The 20,625-nt window shown below is 39.8% G+C and overlaps 1 protein-coding gene across 1 annotated transcript; it reads left to right on the top strand.

Moving 5' to 3' along the window:
* The first annotated feature begins 611 nt into the window (after nucleotides 1-611).
* Nucleotides 612-16,628, top strand: LOC131987237 (transmembrane gamma-carboxyglutamic acid protein 3). Its single transcript, XM_059352428.1, has 5 exons — nucleotides 612-642; nucleotides 738-924; nucleotides 8,621-8,671; nucleotides 11,216-11,376; nucleotides 14,545-16,628. Exons 3-5 carry the CDS (start codon nucleotides 8,662-8,664, stop codon nucleotides 15,088-15,090), a joined length of 717 nt encoding a protein of 238 aa, XP_059208411.1. The 5' UTR covers nucleotides 612-642; nucleotides 738-924; nucleotides 8,621-8,661; the 3' UTR covers nucleotides 15,091-16,628.
* Nucleotides 16,629-20,625: the final 3,997 nt, after the last annotated feature.

Here is a 20,625-nt window from a genome sequence, read left to right as displayed (position 1 = left end):
GAATACGTTGAAGACACTGTCCCCCAAAATATATTATCAAAACTACTTCATGCTGTCTCAGACTGCTGTTATCCATCTTCTGAAGCAACTGGTGAGTTCCTACATTTGCATAACCTGTGATTTCAAGAAAAAATTGTGGACAATACATACCACCAAATCAACTCCACTGATTAATTTCTCCCTTACTGTGAAAATGATAAAAATTTTAGTTTTAATGATTGTAAGTCTAAATGTAGTGCAGGCTTATATATATATATATATATATATATATATATATATATATATATATATATTATGGCAAGACGTTTCAGGAAATTATTATATATATGGATTCAAAACCTGAGAATATATCTATATTGAAACCTGAGAATATATATTATTATTCTATTATTCTCTAGTTATATATATATATATATATATATATATATATATATATATATATATATATTCATTATTCTTTTGGGAGTTTATGAAGAAACCACGTGAGCGCGTCGTCAGCCCTGCACTGAGAATGATGGGAAGCTGAGTGTTTAGGTGTAAGGTGTGGCTTTGTGGACTTTATCTGTCTCACACATTCCACGCAGCGTCGTTGCAGGAAACCTGAGACTCCCATTCCGTTTATCTTTGTCGCCTCCTGTTCATGTCAGTAAAGCCCAGCGCCTGTTCAGCGGAGACAGACTCCAGCTGCTGAACCTCTGTCCGCTGCTCGCTCATCTTTGCTTTCCTTTTCTTCCCAGCAGACGTGTCCCCGCCCCATTCCTACGTCACTCGAGTCTTCTCACGAATGTGATTGGCCAGACGTAGGGATCACTGCTCTGCTATTGGCTCGCAGATACGCCTGTCATTGACACTTTCATGACTCGTATGGGAGTTCCCTGGAGTTGGAGATGGAAGAGAAAAGGCTTCTTATCAGGCGGAATGAAGGTAAATCATATTTTATACGTCTTTTCATTGACCAAAGCTGCGAGGAGACGAAACGTGCCACGTATCTGAGCATTGTTCCCTAGCTTGACTTGGTTTATGAGATTGGGACATAATGTGTGGACACATGCCGTTGGAAAAAAATGACTTAAAGTCAGCAGGAGTCTTGATTAATTTTCCATATGCAGTTGCAGGAACACGAGAAGACAGGGCATGTTTTTTTACCTAGCCTATAAATTCTATCTCCTGGAACCAGAAAACCTCTATGTGTTCTGGGTTCAGTACAGCAGTACAGTATTTCGCCTGATGAATATAATTGTGTGTGTGTGTGTGTGTGTGTGTGTGTGTGTATGTGTGCGTGCGTGCGTGCGCGCGCGCGCGTGTGTGTGTGTGTGTGTGCGTGTGTGTGTGTGTGTGTGTGTGTGCCCTACCTGTGTTCTTGTGCTATTTCAGGACAGTGCCACCATTTTTTAAATATTTTAGATATCCATTTATCCTACTTAAGTTGGTCTGGATAAAGGGGCCTCCCCTATCTCTGTCTCAGTTGCTATGGAAACCCTCCGCCCCATCCCATCCTTCTTCATCTTTATTTATAGGAGCCTATATTTGCCAGAGGTAAGACTAAATGGAAAAAAAACGTACATCAATGTTTCATAGAGCAGTGACATGCATTGGCTTTACAAATGGTCAAACGTGAGTTGCCCAAAATACTAGCCTTAGTATGATGATAGTGAACAAGAAAAGAATGGGGAAAATGCAAAACATAGAGAAATGGACCTGAAAAAAGACTGCAACATTAGAAGATTTGTCCAGTCAGTCTGAAGTACATTTGTGCAAGACAGAACATGTTCTATCTTCACACTATTCCCAAAGTATTAACCATTACTTTGGCTGATAAAATTCATCTACAGGAAATTAATAATCCCAATTTAAAGGATGTTTCGTGAATGTTTTTTTACATGGTAGGTATCTACATCTACTGATAGGTGCTGCTGAATAATAATAATAATAATAATAATGATAATAATAATAATAATAATAATAATAATAATAATACATTTTATTTGTAAAGCACTTTTCATAAAGTAATCTCAAAGTGCTACAGAAACCAGAAACAAAATAAACAAAAGACTGAGAGAAAAATCAGACACATTAAAATCAGCAGTAGATAAAAAGACACAGGTAATAAAGTGCATTAAAGAAAACAGCTAAAGGAGGAGATTAAGGTGCAGAGACAATAATAAAAACATCAAGGGACAACTTAAAGATGCCTGCCTGTGTAAAGAAGTTTGAAGCCCTTTTTTAAAAGTGTCCACAGACTGGGGTTGTGGTAGGTGTTCAGGGAGAGTTCCAGATGTGGGGGGCAGCGGAGCAGAAGGCTCCATCTCCTAAGATGTGGAGTCGTGTGCGGGGCTGATGGAGGAGGTTTATACTTATAGGGCGGCTGTTGCTCAGTTGGTAGAGTGGGTTGCCCACTGATCGGAGGGTTGGTGGTTCGATCCCTAACCACGGCAGCCTACATGTCGAAGTATCCTTGAGCAAGATACTGAACCCAAAATTGCTCCCGATGTTGCGTTCACACATCGGTGTGTGAATGAATTCCCAATGGTGGCAGGTGGCGCCGTTTAGGGTAGCCTCTGCCACCAGTATGAATGTTTATGTGAACAGGTGAATGAGTGCAGTCTGTAGTGTAAAGCACTTTGAGTGGTCGCAAAGTGCTATAAGTACAGGACATTTACCATTTACTTTGGGACCGGAGGTTACGGGTGAATGAGTGAGGGGTAAGGAGTTCTTTGAGGTATGGTGGGGCGTTGCTGTAGATGCAAAGGTGGGTGATGAGGGCGATCTTGTATTGAATTCTTGAGGTTATGGGATCCAATGTTGGTTCTGAAGAATGGGGGTGGTATGGTCGTATTTGCAAGTTTTCATCAGAGTTCGGGCAGCACAGTTCTGAATGAATTGAAGTTTCTGAAGGTGTTTGTTGGGTATACCGATGAGCAGGCTGTTACAGTAATCAAGCCAAGCTGAAGTGGGCATTGTTTTATAGGAGCACAGTACTAGTACAGTACATAGTTCAATTTTTCTGCTAAATTACGTACATTTTGTTTTATTTTTAACAGTTTATTTTTAGATACATCAATAAATCCACCCCTCACTCCTTCACAGTCCATATACAGTTGAAACCAGAAGTTTACATACACTATATAAAAAGACACATATGCTTTTTTTCTCACTGTCTGACATGAAATCAGACAATCATTTTTCCTGTTTTAGGTCCGTTGCAATTACCAAAATTATTTATATTTGCTAAATACCACAATAATGAGAGAATTATTTTTTAAGAATTTTTTTTATTACTTTCTTCAAAGTCAGAAGTTTACATACACTAACATTATTATGCCTTGAAACTATTTGGGAAAGCCCAGATGATGCTGTCATGTCTTTGGAAGCTTCTGATAGGTTCATTGACAACATTTGAGTTAATTAGAGACACACATGTGGATGTATTTTAAGGCACACCTGAAACACACTGCTTCTTTGTGTAACATCATGGGAAAGTCAAAAGAAATCAACCAAGATATCAGGAAGAGAATTGTGGACTTGCGCAAGTCTGGTTCATCCTTGGGTGCAATTTCAGATGCCTGAAGGTGCCACATTCATCTGTTCAAATAATCATACCCAAGTATAAACACCATGGGAATGTCCAGCCACCATACCGCTCAGGAAGGAGACGGGCTCTGTGTCCCAGAGATGAATGTGCTTTGGTCCAAAATGTGCATATCAACCCAAGAACAAAAGCAAAAGACCTTGTGAAGATGCTGGCTGAAGCTGGTAAGAGTGTGTGATTATCCACAGTGAAACGAGTCCTGAGACATGGGCTGAAAGGCCACTCTGCCAGGAAGAAGCCATTACTCCAAAAGAAACATAAAACAGCCAGATTACAGTTTTGTCAGACCACAGGACATTTCTCCAAAAAATAAGGTCTTTGTCCCTGTTTGCATTTGCAAACTGTAATCTGGCTGTTTTACTTTGAAGAAAGTAATAAAGAATTGTCTAAAAAAATCCTTCTCTCATTATTCCTATCATTTAGCAAATAGAAATAATTTTGGTAATCCTAACGGACCTAAAACAGGAAAAGTGATTGTCTGATTTCATGTCGGACAGTGAGAAAAAAAGCATATGTGGCTTTTTATATAGTGTATGTAAACTTCTGGTTTCAACTATGGTCTCTTCGCTGAACTCAATTCTTCAAACGTGCAGTCCACAAACCAATGGGTGTCCAATATTTATATACAATCTAAGTGCCAGACACATGAAAACCCATGTATCAGATTTGCCTTTATTACAGATATGCCTTGTATTAAAATGTTAAAAATCTGTTAATGTTTTTATATCTGATGGTAGGGTATTCTGCTGGTTGCTGGTTTGTCGTCTCCCTTAACTGTTATATTTTACAATACAGACTAGTTCTGGTGCAAGGTAACCTGGAAAACAGACAGAACTTCTCAACTCATTTGTATTTGCTCTGGCAGATGAGTCTGGTCACTCTCCCTTTCAGACTAATTTCCAGACAATCAGCAGGTTTGATTGCATGACTGATGTCAGTTGCAACTCACAAAACTCAGATCCGACAGTTGAACTAGGCAGCACTGATCAAATATGAATCAATTTTCTTGCTGTAAATATTTTCAGAAACACAATTTAATGATGATCAATGATTTTAATGTTTACCTGTAATTAGAAAAAGGTGTGTCACGCAGCCATCATGGTTGTCCTTCTTTTTGAAAACGGACGTGCCCCCACCGCAACTTGCATATGTGTCATAAAGTGCTATATCACATGCTTGCTCTAATTGGTTGGTGGTCAAATTTCGTTGCAATGATTGGTGGTAGGTCTATTTAGCAGTATTTTGTCTGCACACATTGATAACACTTCTTGAGTATCAGAAATGCAAACAGAAAGGTTCTTGACTACCAAAAGTGGTAGTCTCTAATACAGGGGTGGGCAATTAATATTGCCCATTTTGGTGGGTGGACCTGAACTATCTAGTGGGGTCCGGGTGCATGCAGCCCCTGGGAGACCATTTTTTTTTACATTCTAAAGTAAAATGCACAATCTTGTGCACTTTGAGAGCTAAATGTGAGCAAACACCTCCCATAACATTTTTCACAGGCGGGAGATAATGTTATATAGAGTCTTTATTTTTATCCTACTGTGACATTTTTAATAGCTGTTAAGGGCTTTCCACTAGGACATGGAGTAGCCAGCCTGTGGGGAAAAGTAGGTGGCTCCGGGGAGAAAATGTTTTCCATAAAAGCACAAATTTGGTGGCCTCTCAAACATTCTAATGTCACTATTCCATCACATACACTAATCATTGCATATTTTAATTAATTATTGTAAAGGAGAATAAGACATCTTGTGAGTTTTTTTAAGGCATCAAATTTGGACAGTCTGTGAATAATGGGAAACCCTGAAATATGGCAGATGTGGCCCGTGGGCCACCTAATGCCCAGGTCTGCTCTAATATATGTATTAGTGAATTACAATCAAAATATGTTACCCTAGATCAGGGGTCACCAACTACATTTGTCGAAAGGCCAGAATTTTACTGGACAGTCATCTTGGGGGCCGGACCCTCAAATAAAATGAAATAAAAATCTAATTTTGGCATAACATTATTATTTAATGTTTATTTATTGCTTATATTTTTTCATGTCATTACAAAACTGAAGGCATTTTTAGCCCTTATGAGTCAGGCCCCAATCACTTATACCAAAGTCTACCACCAGGCAGTGCTAGAGATATTTTGCCTCAACTCAATTCAAGTAAACTTTATTTATCGGGCACTTGAAAAACAAACAAAGCCTTGATAGGATCATCACTGGCTTCAATTGGCTTCAATACAGTTTCAATTACTGGAAGGAAAAGGCCTCTTAACACAGGTAGGCTAAAATGGCACCCTCAAAGGCCATGAAACGAAAAGTTGATGCGGAAAACAGATCCTTTAATGATGAATGGACTGAAAAGTACGCATTTATCATGCCAACCTTCAGAAATGCGTTACCTGTATGCCTCATTTGCAACAAAGCTGTTGCTGTTGCAAAAGAATACAATCTTCGGCGTCATCACACTAAACACACAAATTTCAAGGATTCATATCCAGAGCAGTCAGAGGCCCGACAGAGAAAAATAGCCACATTGAAATCTGCCTGCTCCCGTGCAATTGGCATTATTACTCAAACTTTAACAGATCAAGAGAGAGTAACATGTGCATCTCTGCAGGCTGCCTGGGTGCTTTGCAAACATAACCGGCCTTTCACGGAAAGTGAGGTTTTTAAGGAGTGCATGGTCACCGTTCTGGAGGAACTTTCCTCCGACAAATCCATGGACAGAATTATTGCAACTGTCAAACAAATACCTCTCTCTGCTTCAACTGCCGCACGTCGTGTACACGTCTTGGCAGAGCATGTCCGGCAAGCTGTCATTGACGGGATCAAGGGAGCCAAATACATTTCGCTGACTATTGATGAGTCCACTGACAACACAGATATCTCTCAGTTGTGCGTTTTTGTCAGATTCTTTGATGGTAAAGATTTCCGAGAGGAGCTGCTGGCATTGCTTCCGCTGGAGGACTGTCGCTCCTAAAACTAACGCGCTTCACTGTATTATCCATCAAAGCGTGCTGTGCGCAAAGCTAAGTGGGGAGCTCAAAGAGGTGATGGAGAAAACAATGAAAATGATCAACCACATCAGAGGAAATTCAAGCACGCAGCACCGCCTGTTCCGAAAATTTGTGCTCAAATCCCAGGCTTCTCATAATGACCTGTTACTCCACAATGATGTGCGCTGGCTCAGTAAGGGCAAAGCACTGGAGCGCTTCGTTGAACTCCGTGCCCAAGTAGAAGATTTTTTAAAACAAAGCAAATCAAAAGCGGCAGCTGACCATCTCCGCATCATGCAGGAGAAAGAATATATGAGCAATGTTGCGTTTTTGACTGACATCTTCTCTCATTTGAATACACTTAATCTCCAGCTGCAAGGAAAAGACAAATCAGTGGTGGATATGGTGGAAAAACTGGATGCCCTTTGGCAACAAAATAAATATATAAAATATATAATATATAAAAGACAACTTCTCCGCCAGGTTTGATGACTTTTTCATTTCCAGGGATGTCATTGGATTTGTGCGTGACCCATTCACCATCAACCCAAGTGGAGAATTCTCCACAAACGTGGTGAAAATACTGCCGTTGGACGAGGCGGCTATTCAGAGCAAGCTGGCTGAAATCCAGGCCGCAGGTGACATGAAGGCTGCTCTCCGTGGTGCTGAAAGCCTGTGCGTATTTTGGCTGTCCTGTCCCGAGGACTACGGGACACATTAAAGACGCTGGCTATATATGTGCTCATGTGGGCCAGATTGGACAGTTTGGCGGGCCGGATTCGGCCGCCAGTTGATGATCACTGCTGTACAGCATACAGATCCGGGATCAAGGAAAAACCCCACCAAAATGGACGGAAAATTGAGGAAATTCAAAAAGAGCACGAGAGGATTGTTCTTTCGGAATGGACAGATAATCGATGTCATGTGTAAAGACTAGACCTTCATAGAATTATTACAGCAGTCATGTGTAATCTGTAACATTACTGTCCACTGTTCACTTGACCATGACACATTCCATTGCTTGGTAGTAGCCAAACTACGTCTCCATAAAGCCACAGGTGTCACACCTATTTTGTGTTCTGGTCTTGTTATTTCCTGTTTTATTTTGAAATAGTAACTCTCCTCTTGTTTCAGGTCACTTGCCCTTCCCCGTGTGTCATCTGTCTGATTGTCTCCCCTAATTACCGATTGTGTTCACCTGGTGCTCCCTTCCCTCCATGTGTTCCAATAGTCTGTGTTTTCCCTTGTCTTGGTCCAGTGTGTTTGACCCGTCACCATACCAGCCACTTATCTCCTTCTTGTCACAGCTTGTCTTGTTTTTCACCCTTTTGAATTCCTCGCAAGAGTGACTTTTCTTTGTAATTTATTAGATAAGCGCAGTTCTTAGTTTCATAGCTTTTTGAGTCAGCCGTTTTGTTTTTCCTCCTTTTGGAGCGATTTTGTGTTCTTTATTATTTTTCCTCCTTTAGTCCTGATCCAGTTTTTCATAGTGTTTTTGTAGAATCTTTTATTTTTCCTATCAGGTTTTGTTCCTGTCTTTTGGAGCGCTTTTAGTATTTAGGTGTTATTATTTAATAGTTCCCCCCCCGAGAGTTTAGTTAGTTTTTCCCCCTTATCTTAGATTAGGATTTATATATTTAATTTATTAGTGTACATAGCTTTCTTTATCCTCCTTGGAAGCGACTTTTCTTTTTTTTACTCAGAGTCAGGTGTTTCATAGCCCTTTTCTTTCACTCTGTGAGGACTTACCCTGCTGCATTCATTAAATAAAGAAACTTTTAAGTTCACCTGCTCTGCATCTGAGTCCTGACTTGAGCCCGCCTGACAACAGGAGGCTACAGACATTTGTATTTTAGAATACAATACTGCTGAAATTACTCTAGTTTACAATATTATACTTTTTGTGTCATTAAATGATAAACTTTTTGTCATGACCAAGTGGAATGTCTAAACTACAAAAGATGATATCTAGAATCTAGATCAAATGATTGTGTCAGTGATGGTGTCTAACATTGTGCTGTGTTCCCCCTGCAGGTCTGCACTCTCTCACAGTGTAAGTAACAGGGTGGAGAAGCATGGCTGCTGGTGAGCATAACACACACACACACACACACTCACTCACAATCACATTTGTAATACATGTCAAGATGAGTATTGTGTTGCAAATAAATAAATACATTTAATTGAATTGCAGGATATTTCCCCTTGCGGGTGTAGCAGGTGCCACTCTGCGTTGTGTTGAATTTTTTGGGGGTTATTGAGGACACCACAAAGACAAGATAGCTGAAGCTTGTTTATTGGCCGGCTCCTTCTCTTTGCTCTCAAGGTCTTGGCTCTGTAATACAGTACAGTAGTGATCAATACAGATCACCTCCTATTGTCACCACCTTCACTCTCAAAGTCCCAAAACACAGAGAGAAGAGATATATAATATTTACAGTAACAGTAAGACTTTTTATTCAAAACAGTATTTACATCTTTATAACAGTGTGCAATTTTCGGATCAAAATGAATGAAATATAATGAGAATGCACATATCTGTAATACAGTACAGTAGTGAGCAATACAGATCACCTCCTATTGTCACCAACTATCAACCAACAACAACACTCTTTCACTACACTAGGAATGACTTTTCTTTTCTTTTTAACAATGCACCTTCACTCTACTTCAGTGTGTCCGACTAATAGGTATTTACAGAGTATGGCATGAAAATAAATTACAGAATATGTGAAAAATGCAACACAAGACATCATTAAACATCACTTCTCTCAATACCAACGATGGTAAGGAACAGATACTATATACATAGTATTAAAGTAAAGTAAAATAAATAAAATAGCGGAGCAGAGAAATACATACCTTTGCTCCCAAAACACAGAGAGCGAACACAACGCTGGAAAACTTCCGTCCACAACGGGAGAATCCATTTCTTTTTACCAGGGTAAAATACTTACTAAGGCTATGTTTACATGATGACGGTCTGAACAGAAGACGCAAAAGTGGCGTCGCGTCTTCACTTTTTATTCCGCGTTTAGACGAGCGTTTTCAGGAGGAAATCTGCGTGCATACAGTGCCGCTAAAGTGTGTGGAATTGGATTGGATATGCATGCCAGGCGGCAGCTACTCCTTCCACAAAGTTCTCCACCATCCACTAGATCTCCCAGGTCTTGTCCAAAGCCGTCTGGCTCGCCTCCCACCAATTGGTGCATCCAAAATGTGATAGAGGTAATTACAGATCCTTCTCTGTTCAGTAATACTATCTGTACATATCCTGTACATTTGGTGGAAAGACTCCTGTAAGTTTATTAGAGCTGCCAGAGCAGCTTGAAGGTCCGACGCATGGAAATAATCCCACATGTTTGTTTATTTCCCTGTACTGGAGCATGTATGTGACGTAAACGCGTACGTGACGTGAGCAGATCTGAGCAGAGTTTTGTGTCTTGGCAGTGTAGACGGACACGCTACGGCGGAGCGGATTACAGTTTTACACTCTGGAGGGTGGTTTCACATTTTTATGTTTTGAAGCCACAAAAACGTTGTCACCGTCTAAACGAAAGGCTCTTCTGATAAAATATTTTGTCGTTCTTACCTGCAAGTGTCCTCGTGTAAACGGGGCCTAAAACTTATATGTAATTACCTCTGTTGACATCCAAATGATACAGAAAATAATTTCGCCACAAATTAGCATCACAATCTTTTGTAAAAATGAAATATAAAAACAGGAAGTTACCCCATACAAATGCAAAATCCAACATTCTCAGTTTACGCCTTCAAAATAAAGTTCTCCGCATTTTCTAATAAACATCAAAATAAAAGTTCATAATCTAGTGTAACAACATCTCCCTGTTACACGGGCTTAAGATATGTTTGTTCATCTGTGCTGAAACTGGGTTAATTCCATTTATTGAACTTCTTCTCAGATGTCTATTCTTCATTTAATTGTAATGGATTCAGACAATTCATTCATTTAATATTTGGATATGAGTTTATTCAGAATCTCAAATTAGATAATTTACAGTAAATGTTCTCTTTATTTTTAAGTGTACACATAATATCCACCATAAACACCTCTACTATTGTTTGAAAAGCTCACTGTGTCAAATTTAAACCTTTTATTATTAATTAATTTGTCAGCGGGCATTGGAAACAAGCACAAAACAGACATTTCACTTTTTAAGATGACACCAGATTTTTTTTTTTTTAGCAAGGAATAGATCTCACAATGATTTGAAGGAGGTACAGTTGAATAGAATTTCCTCCACCTCTAAGGAATGGGTGGGTGGATTTGTGGGTTCACCAGTGATTATATAAAGAAATCACCACACACTGTCAAAGATTTTATAACCTGCTGTGTTTGAGGTAAAAGTGAGGGAGCTCTGAAAGTGAATGGGGTTATTTATTTTCTGTTTAAACAATAACTCCTGTGTACCATGTCTGCACAAAGTTTTCAATTTCATCTTTCCTAGCTTCTGTAAAAATGATTATCTGAACACTTTTTTTTTCAAAATAAATTATAAATTTGACAAATCCACAACAATGCAGACCTATCTGAAATATTCAATAAGACTGTTAAGTAACCATAGTTGCTGGTTGAAATTTGGATTTTGTTTCATTTCTGTGTTGCAGCATTCCTCGACGGTAAGGATGCTCACTCCCTCCTGAAGCGTTTCCCTCGAGCCAATGGCTTCCTGGAGGAGTTGAGACAAGGAAGCATTGAGAGGGAGTGTGGTGAAGAGAGCTGCAGCTTCGAAGAGGCCAATGAAGTTTTTGAGAACAAAGAGAGAACGGTGAGCCAGTACACAGGCTATTAATAAGTGTGTGCACCAACTCCTCCATCAATTTTGGTTGCATTATGTTAAAACAATGATCACGTGGCTATGTATTGGTACTACTGGAACAAACGTGTCAGAGAAGGAAACCCACAGCAATGCTGAGGAAGAATATCAATTAGGGGTGTGACGATACACTCAGCTCACGAGACGAGACACGATATTGGGTTCACGAGAACGAGATGAGATTTTAAGAAGAAAGAAACTACAATGACACAATATATGATTGGACCAACAGACTTTTATTTAACCGAGTTGCACATGCATTTTGAAATGTTTTATTATAACTCTTTACATGCATGATGTAAGCATGAGCTTTTAATAAACTTCTTCTTCCACAAATTGAAAATGAAACTGAAATTTCTAAAAGTTAAAATAAAATCAATTAAATTAAATATTTCTCTCTTTTTTTCAAGTGCAAACAATATGAGCCGTGCTTCCTTTAGGGCGAAGAGTGGCCACCGGTAATGTCTCAGGCCACGCCCTCTCAAATGTCTCAGGCCACGCCCTCTCAAATGTCCGCTCACTCTGCGTGTCTTCATTACAAAAAGGCCCCAGAGGGATTCAGAGACTCCAGAGTCGCTTAGCAGCAGTTTCGACCTTGATCACATAAGCGATGGATTAAACACGGGAGAAGCAACTGTGGCCACCTTCGCCAACTGCACAACAAAGAAGAATGGCTAATTATGCAGTGTCTCCGCTGATCATAAACATATCGATCTTGAATTAACCGACATCGCTAACTGTGCACAGAATGTCTGGTGCTTATTGTAAACAAACAGAGATTGTTAAGTGAACACCTCCTGCAGCAGCATCACATACACACTGTACTGCTTCAGAGCTAACTGTAGCTAACTGCCGCTAACGGCGGCTCTTCATTAAGAAGAGTAAAGGAGTCGCTGAATTTGTCTCCAGTAGCTTTCTTGGAAAATAGTCTCTAAAGGGGTCTGAAAAGTCACTGAATTTAGCAACAAAGTCGCTAAGTTGGGAACACTGCTTCGCCGGCTTTTACAAATGGCGCGTGTTGTTGTCTGTAGAGTATATGTCACATCCTGCTTAGCAGGTCACATCCAGCTTAGCGATCTATCCAATCAGTAACCAGAAAAAAGACCCTGCGCTTCTACAGCTTGTATTCAAATTAGGGGTGTTTCGGCGAGTGAGACCCACTTCATTCCGGGTATTGCCCGGTAGTGGAAACAGCCCTAAAGTGTTAACCTTACACAGTCACTGAGAAACAGGATTGTGATTCTGACACACAGTAACCTGCTGATTCATGTGTTTCTGTGCTTTGAATCAATGAGGAAATGAAACGGCGTGTCAGTCTCTAAAAGAGGGCGGAGGCACAGAGAAACTCAGAGTATGTTGAAGAAAACTTACCCATGAGCAGGTTAGGTTCTCAGAGTCATTTACCGCGGCAACCCAGCCAGAGCTGAAGTAACCTCCCTTTCTGGAACGGGATACCCAGAGTTTCCTGGAACAGGTCCCTGAACAACCCTGTTGTGTTGTGTTGTGTTGTGTTGTGTTGTGTTGTTGTGTTCAGGCCTGCCGTGACCTGTTTCAAGTTACAATTATATTATAACTACATTTGGTTTGGGGTTTTTTTGGAACAAGGCTTCATGATATCCTCCACAACAGTTACGTAAACAATACAAAAGTGATTTTGACTATTTTAGCTAGAGTTGTTACGATACCAGTATTGGAAATGGCTCCGATACTGTCGAAAATGCTGGCATCGATATCGGCGAGTACTGGAGTCCAGGCACCGATCCGATACCACATAATTTATTAAATTAGCTCTTAAAACAGTGGCACTGTGCTGCAACCTGCAGCCTGCTGTTTTTGAGGGACGAGGAGGAATTGATTACGTAACACAGACACAACAGACACACACGTGTGTCAGAGCAGGTTGACGTGAGGCTTGGGGCTAAGCTAAGTAGCACTATCATGTTGGCGGTGTGGCAATATTTCACACTGGAATCTCCCACCAGCATGCACGCAGATGGCACTAGGGACGGGGGGATATGTCCCCCCAGATTCAAAGTGATCCCGATCCGTCCCCCCCACTTTTAGCGACAAAGATCGCTGGTAAAACAGAGGATTAATGTTCTGTTAGTTAGTCTATTTACATTGCAGCACATAGCGAGTCAGGCTGCTAATGGTGCTTTCAAGGTCTACACGAATGTCCGAACTTGGAGCTCAGAACAGCGTCGAAAATTCTGACTTCCAAGTTCTGACTTTCAGTGTAAATTAAACACACCATACAGCGTTACAGTAAAACAAAATAAAAGCAAACACATGTAGCTTTCAAAATAAGAGCACATGGATGTGTTGGCAGAGTCCACCACAGAATTTACAAGAAGACTGTCAAAATAAGATGCCTTAAATAAAACATAGAAGAACCCTTATTCTCCTTTACGATATTTCTCTAAAATATGCAACGATTAGGATGGAATAGTGGCATTAGAATGTGCGTGAGGCATTAAATTAAGGCTTTTAGGGCAAAAAGATTAATTTATTTAAGTTGCTGTTACACTGCTGTTTTGTATACTGTTTTATTTAACAATAAATGTAAAAATAAATGGCTTGAATCTGCTGTATTTATTCATGTTTTACAAAGGGTTTAACCAGAGCCAGGCCTTACCACAATGACAATCAAATCAGTCATGCAGGTGTAGTAAGATATTGTTTTTATAACATACTGGTATCGGATCGGTACTCGGTATCGGCTGATACCCACAGTATCGGGAGTGAAAAAATGGTATCGGAACATCTCTAATTTTAGCCAATTCTGAAGGTCTAAAAAAAAGAAGTAAACCATCTTATAGGTGCATTACCAGCACCAGTTGTTGCTTAGTCATTAAATATGTAAATGCTCCTGTGTTTAAATAAATTATGACAGATGATAGTAAGATAGATCATGAGCTTTACGTTAATCTGTTTAGAAATGTATCATGTTGGGCATCATGTCTGAATGTAAATAACTCGCCTTTATGTAACACAGTCACAATCTAACAGGTTGATTCCAAACTGCTGGAGTCAATCAGCTGACATACTCTGCATCCCATGTCAATGTGTGACGTCTATTTGAGGTGTACAAATGTTTCATATATAATTTGTGCTTCCTAGATGGAGTTTTGGAAAACTCGCAGTGTCTACACTGTGAGCAGCAACAGCGAGGGGCGCTCCGAGCGAGCCGACACTGTCTACATGGTGGTTCCTCTGCTGGGCGTGGCCCTGCTGATCATCATCGGCCTCTTTCTCCTTTGGAGATGCCAGCTCCAGAAGGCAACTCGTCGACGGCCTGCCTACACCCAGAACCGCTACTTGGCCAATAACTGCAACACCCGCAGCCTTCCTCGCATTCTCGTTCACCGGGAAGCACACAGCGACAGGTCGCACCAGGAATCCAGCTCACGCCCAACTGTAGTGGTGAGCGGTGCTCAGAGAGGAGGAGGTTCACTGTCAGACTCACATGGCCTCCACCAGCAGAACACTTGTGCCCTCTATGTCCAGGACTCCTCCCAGTCAGTGGCCTCACGACTGTCAGGTGCCACGCCCCCTCCATCATATGAAGAGGTGACAGGGCACCTGGAAAGTAGTGGTGATGAGATCTCAGCACCTTCATACAGTGACCCTCCACCCAAATATGAGGAGATCATCAAAGAGAAATAAAACATGCTGCCATGGTTGTTGCTCCCCTATGTCTGAATGAGGTCTCAGTTAGTGCTGCTGGCTGTGGGTTGCTGAAACCCTTATTGTAATTCCTACTTTTTTGCACCGTATGATGCCTTTGTTTCAGTCATGGGAGCAACCTAAAGCCACTCACCCCCAGGTTAATGTGGGCCACGTAGAACTTTTGTTCACGGTGTACGCTTTGTAATAACACAGCATTAAATGTAATATATTTTGACTTCCTTATGTAAAAACTAGGGCCAGGACTTTAACGTGTTAATTAAGATTCATTAATTACACAAAAATTAGCGCGTTTAAAAAATTGACGCATTTTAATCGCACTTATCTTTGCACCGCGGAACGTTTCTCACTGGATGAGTTTCAGGCGGACCGATTATACTGGAGCACCAACTAGCGTTCATGAGTTCAGACAACAACAAACCACAGTGAACATGAACGAAGAAGCTGATGAGACCGCTTTGGTTGGTTTTAGAAATTTTCTAAATATGCTATTGCTACACTTAATGGCAAAAATTGCACTGGTCTGTTGGACTTGAATTAAAAAATATTCAAAAATAAACAATATTTGTGTTGCTTAAGCTTATGTATTCAGTCATTATTCACTGGTATACTAAAAATCCATGTGAAAAAAAATACTTCTCACTGTTCTCAGGTCAAATATTTATATGCGATTAAAGTGCGATTAATTTCGATTAATTAATTACAAAGCCTCTAATTAATTAGATTAATCGATTTAATCGAGTCCTGGCCCGATTAAAAACTCCTGTATTATGTAATGATCTGCTGCATCCTGAATGCAACTTGTAATACATTTCCCTGCATTTTGTAATGAGTTATTACATATCAGGGGCTACACGGTGGTTCCTCCCACAGTCCAAAAACATGCACTTAGGTTTAATTGGTGACTCTAAATTGCCCGTAGGTGTGAATGAGAGCGTGATTGTCTGGCGACCAGGGGTCCACGGGCTCTCACCCAATGTCAGCTGGGATAGGCTCCAGCCCCCGCAACCCGAGTGCGGATAAGCGGATAAGGATAATGAATGAAATGAATGAATTATTAAATATTGCTGTGACTGTTACAGGAAATGGGAGTTGCACTTTTTGCCAACGTTATAACATTGAAACACGTTTCTATTATGCATTCTGGGGTAATTCAGATGTTATTACATAATGCATGTGTTTTATTTTGTGGAGTTATTACATAATGTGTTGTTACAACACCTTACCTAATTTCTTGGTCTGTATTTTGCTTGGGCAAACTGTCAATGGCAGACTGATTCAGCCACAGCTGTTGCAAAGAGGTGCATGGGGAAGATATGTCATCTGGAGGCTCACTCATCTGTCTGGCCCATGTAGCCCATGTAGCGGGCTAAATGATCAGGCAGGACTCTGTGCACACCATATATAGGGTGGCACTGTGGGGTTGAGGCTCCATGCATAGGCACGGTGACTGTAAGGTTTCCTTGTCAACAGACTGCCACTGTTTCTTGATATAATATCTCATGGTTTCTGGTTGTTTTAGATTGATTAAGACAATTTTGGTTTTTCACAAAATGAAATATAAAGCATGTGTGTAGGCAAGACTAAAAAGCACTTCTCATATCTATTTAAAAGGAAAGACCCATCATCAACAGCCGATTGGGCTCAGATCCATCTTCTTTTGCTTTATGCCTATTCCACTTTGGATAATTCCACTACAAACAAGACTAAGTTTACTTACCTTCCGAATACTTGTGCTGTTGACTATCTATATATAAGTTTTTATACGACCTCCATACACTGCTGTAAGAGGGAATCCCTGCATTTATGCTTTCTTTTCACAAACTCACTGTATAGTGATTGCAGCCAGACAGATTCCCATCGTTATGTGTCTGACGAACAGCCTAAAACAATATTTTATTGTTTAAAAAAATCTGCCTCGCAGGAAACCATGGGGCGTAACACTTTATATTAGGGAACACATATTCAACATTAATTAGTTGCTTATTAGCATGCAAATAAGTAACATATCGGCTCTTAATTAGTCATTATTAAGTAGTTATTAATGCCTTATTCTGCATGGCCTTATTATATAACCAGTAAGACATTAACTAAGAGTTTCCCCTCAATAACCTCAGAATTATTGCGTATTAGTAGTAAGTAAGGAAGTTGTTGTATATGAGTTATTATCTAAATATGCTTTACTTTGAATGGACTTAAGCGGTGAATGAAACCATGGAAACGTCAAATAGCCACCTTCTCCAGACCTTTGACGTGACTGGTGGCTCCTTTTGGATGATTGGATGAGGATTGGTAGATTGTAATGTCAATCATTACTCTACAAAGTGGCTCACTGATAGACTAACATTTGCCCAAAGTGACTTTTCGCCAATGTTAGTCTACCGTTTCCATGGTTTCGTTCACCGCTATGTAGAGACTTGTAAAGTCCATACAAAGTAAAGCATATTAAGATCATAACTCATACACAACAACTTCCTTACTTACTACTTATTAGTAATAATTCTGAGGTTATTGAGGGAAAACTCTTAGTTAATGGCTTACTGGTTGTATAATAAGACCATGCAGAATAAGGCATTAATAACTACTTAATAATGACTAATTAAGAGCCAGTATGTTACTTATTTGCATGCTAATAAGCAACTAATTAATGTTGAATATGTGTTCCCTAATCTAAAGTGTTACCAAAATAGTGTGGAGCCAAGTACTGCACTCTATTTATTTCTTTGGGTACAGATGCTCACGAACTCAGAAGTTCCTCAGTCATAGACTCAGCATGCCACCTTGACCACCACTCTCACCATCTGGAACTAATGTTTATGGCAGGGCCTTTTTATTAACAAGTTGAAATCAGGATTATAGTTTCTAGTCAAACTTCGCAAGATTTGCTGTTTTTTAATATCTTTCGGAAATTTTGTTAAAATAATTAGTAGTGTAAATTAGGTCATTTTGTTTGTTTCAATCTATCCAATATGAGAATTTGCTACTTTACTCTTCTTATCTTTGGGTTTTGGCTTCATAAAATAATTCATAATGAAAACAAACAGTAGTTGCAAGGCAAACATATATGTAACATTCGGCCATCCACAGCTGGACAACAGCAAAGCATCAAACTTCTGCTTACAGTGAGAACAGGACAGGATTCAGGACAGTCTGACACAATGAAAAGACTTTTTATGACAGTCACAAAAGTGACCTTTCCTGGTCATGCCACAAAATATGAGACGGCCCTGATTATTATGCTGTCTATTTCTTGTGTGTATTTGAATACCTGTATAGATGCACACGTACACATTCATGCATGCTCACAAAGAGCACAATTGCACACAAGCAGTCTCAGCTCTGTACTCCACGGTCCAATGAGGGCTAGAGCCCCTTTGTTCCAGTTCCTGAGTGGATTGAACTGTGCTCAGTTCTATTATTACAGCAAAACTCTATAGTTATTACATTTTACACAGTGTGGTTAGTGTAACAGTGTAGTTGTGTGGACACTCGATGCAAAATAAAAAGTGTAAATAGTAATCGTACAAAGTTTGGAGAACAGAGGGGTGTTCCAACACCATGAATTAAGGAAAAGCCTGGCTTAATATGATATGCCTCGCTAATTTAAGTGAGAGATGCGTTCTGTCAAAGTGGCTTATGTGACTCCCCGCTCAGTAACCATGGTAACTGATATCGCTCAGTAACCATGGTAACTGATATCGCTCAGTAACCATGGTAACTGATATCGCTCAGTAACCATGGTAACTGATATCGCTCAATAACCATGGTAACTGTTATCGCTCAGTAACCACGGTAACTGATATCGCTCAGTAACCACGGTAACTGATATCACTCAGTAACCACGGTAACTGATATCGCTCAGTAACCATGGTAACTTACACCACTAGAACTGATGAACTAGCCTGCTCCGGGGCAGGCTAACAGACGAGCTTACTTTAGCTGTGTGTCAAATAATTCCTGACAGTTGGAAACAATATCTTAAGTCAGTTCTGCCACGTTTGTCTTCGCGTGCACGTCACTTTTGTCATGTCCATGCGGAAAGTTTAGACGTTTTTTAATGTTACAGTCTGGTTTAGACCTTTTTTCTCACAATTTGACAAGGCATGAATTTATATTCCTATTTCAGTCAATCTGTTGTTTAATTCATGCAACTTTTGTTTTGGAGTCAACCCTTTATTTGACAGCTAAACATGTATAATTTAAGAAAAGTGTGTAAAAGTTTTTAGTAGTCCTTTATTCATTCATTTTGTTAAGACAAAAAAAACACATTAAATGCATTCTAAACCAGGACCTTCTGCTGTGGTAAAATGTATACTAACATCATTATCTAGTTACTTTATCTCCAATTTAATTATTACATTTTTAGCTTTTTTTTGTTTCCAGTTCCCATAAGCATATGACGCTCGCAGCTCGTGTTAGTGGAACAGCTTCAGCCTCAAGTGAAAGTTGCTGTTAATTCTAACCAGGCTGATCAATGAAGCTGCGGTTTGTTTGGCCACATTGATGGAACACCCCTCTGCTCTGACATTACTGGAAACATGACATTGTGTAATACTAACATGTTTAGAGCTCGCTGGGTAAACTTTACAACATTTTCGCTCAGAGTAGTACAAAGATACAATTATTTGATTTTTTTTAATGTCTGAAGGACTCCTTTATACTTTTAAATCACAAGGCAAACTGAATAAGAGCTTCAGGCAATATCAGTGAATCCAAGTTTCCCCGGATGAACTGTTGTTGATGATACTTTAAGTAAATATTTTTGACCGACTTGTGTTTGGATTCATCACCCCCTGAGGGTGGAGAAGAAGGAAGCATGTATTATACCATCAATAACATGGATGGAAACATGGGCTGAAATATGTGCCACCAGAAACTGAATTTGAATTATTTATATTTGAATTTGAATTGCTTAACTTGAATAATTGCATTAAAAAACTGAATTTTAATCACATAATTTCAATTTGTATTGCTCAATTTGAATCATTGCATTGAAAAACTGAATCTGAATTGTAATTTGAAATTGAATTTATTAGTTTTGCAAAATTAAATTTCAATTTTCTGCGACAAACATCAAGGTAATTGAGGCAGAGCAATCAAGCACAGATAGACAGAGGGCCTCTTCAGCCAATCAGCACTTTCGTTTTCTTTTGTAACATTTGTTGCCAGCCGGTTGCCATAGCGCATCTTCGGCCAACCCATGGTAAAGCCAATCTACTTTTTTCCTCTGTTTCATGGCAAGTGGCAACCGGGTGGCAACAAATGTCACATAAGAAAACGGAGGTGCAGATTGGCTGAAGAGGTGCTCTGTGTATCTGTGCTCGATTGCTCTGCCTCAACCAGCCAGATGTTCGTCGCAGAAGATTGAATTTGAATTTTGCAAACTGAATTTGAATTATGAGAACTGAATGTTCAGTTCCAAACCAAGCAATTCAATTTCAAATTATGTGATTCAAATTCAGTTTCTGGTGGCACATATTTCAGCCCATAATAACAGTGCACCAACAGCTCTAT

The sequence above is a fragment of the Centropristis striata genome, chromosome 15 (assembly GCF_030273125.1).
Source record: "Centropristis striata isolate RG_2023a ecotype Rhode Island chromosome 15, C.striata_1.0, whole genome shotgun sequence".
NCBI classification, from domain to species: Eukaryota; Metazoa; Chordata; class Actinopteri; order Perciformes; family Serranidae; genus Centropristis; species Centropristis striata.
The sequence above is the reverse complement of the archived record's forward strand: the minus strand, read 5'-3'. Positions and strand labels throughout refer to the sequence as shown.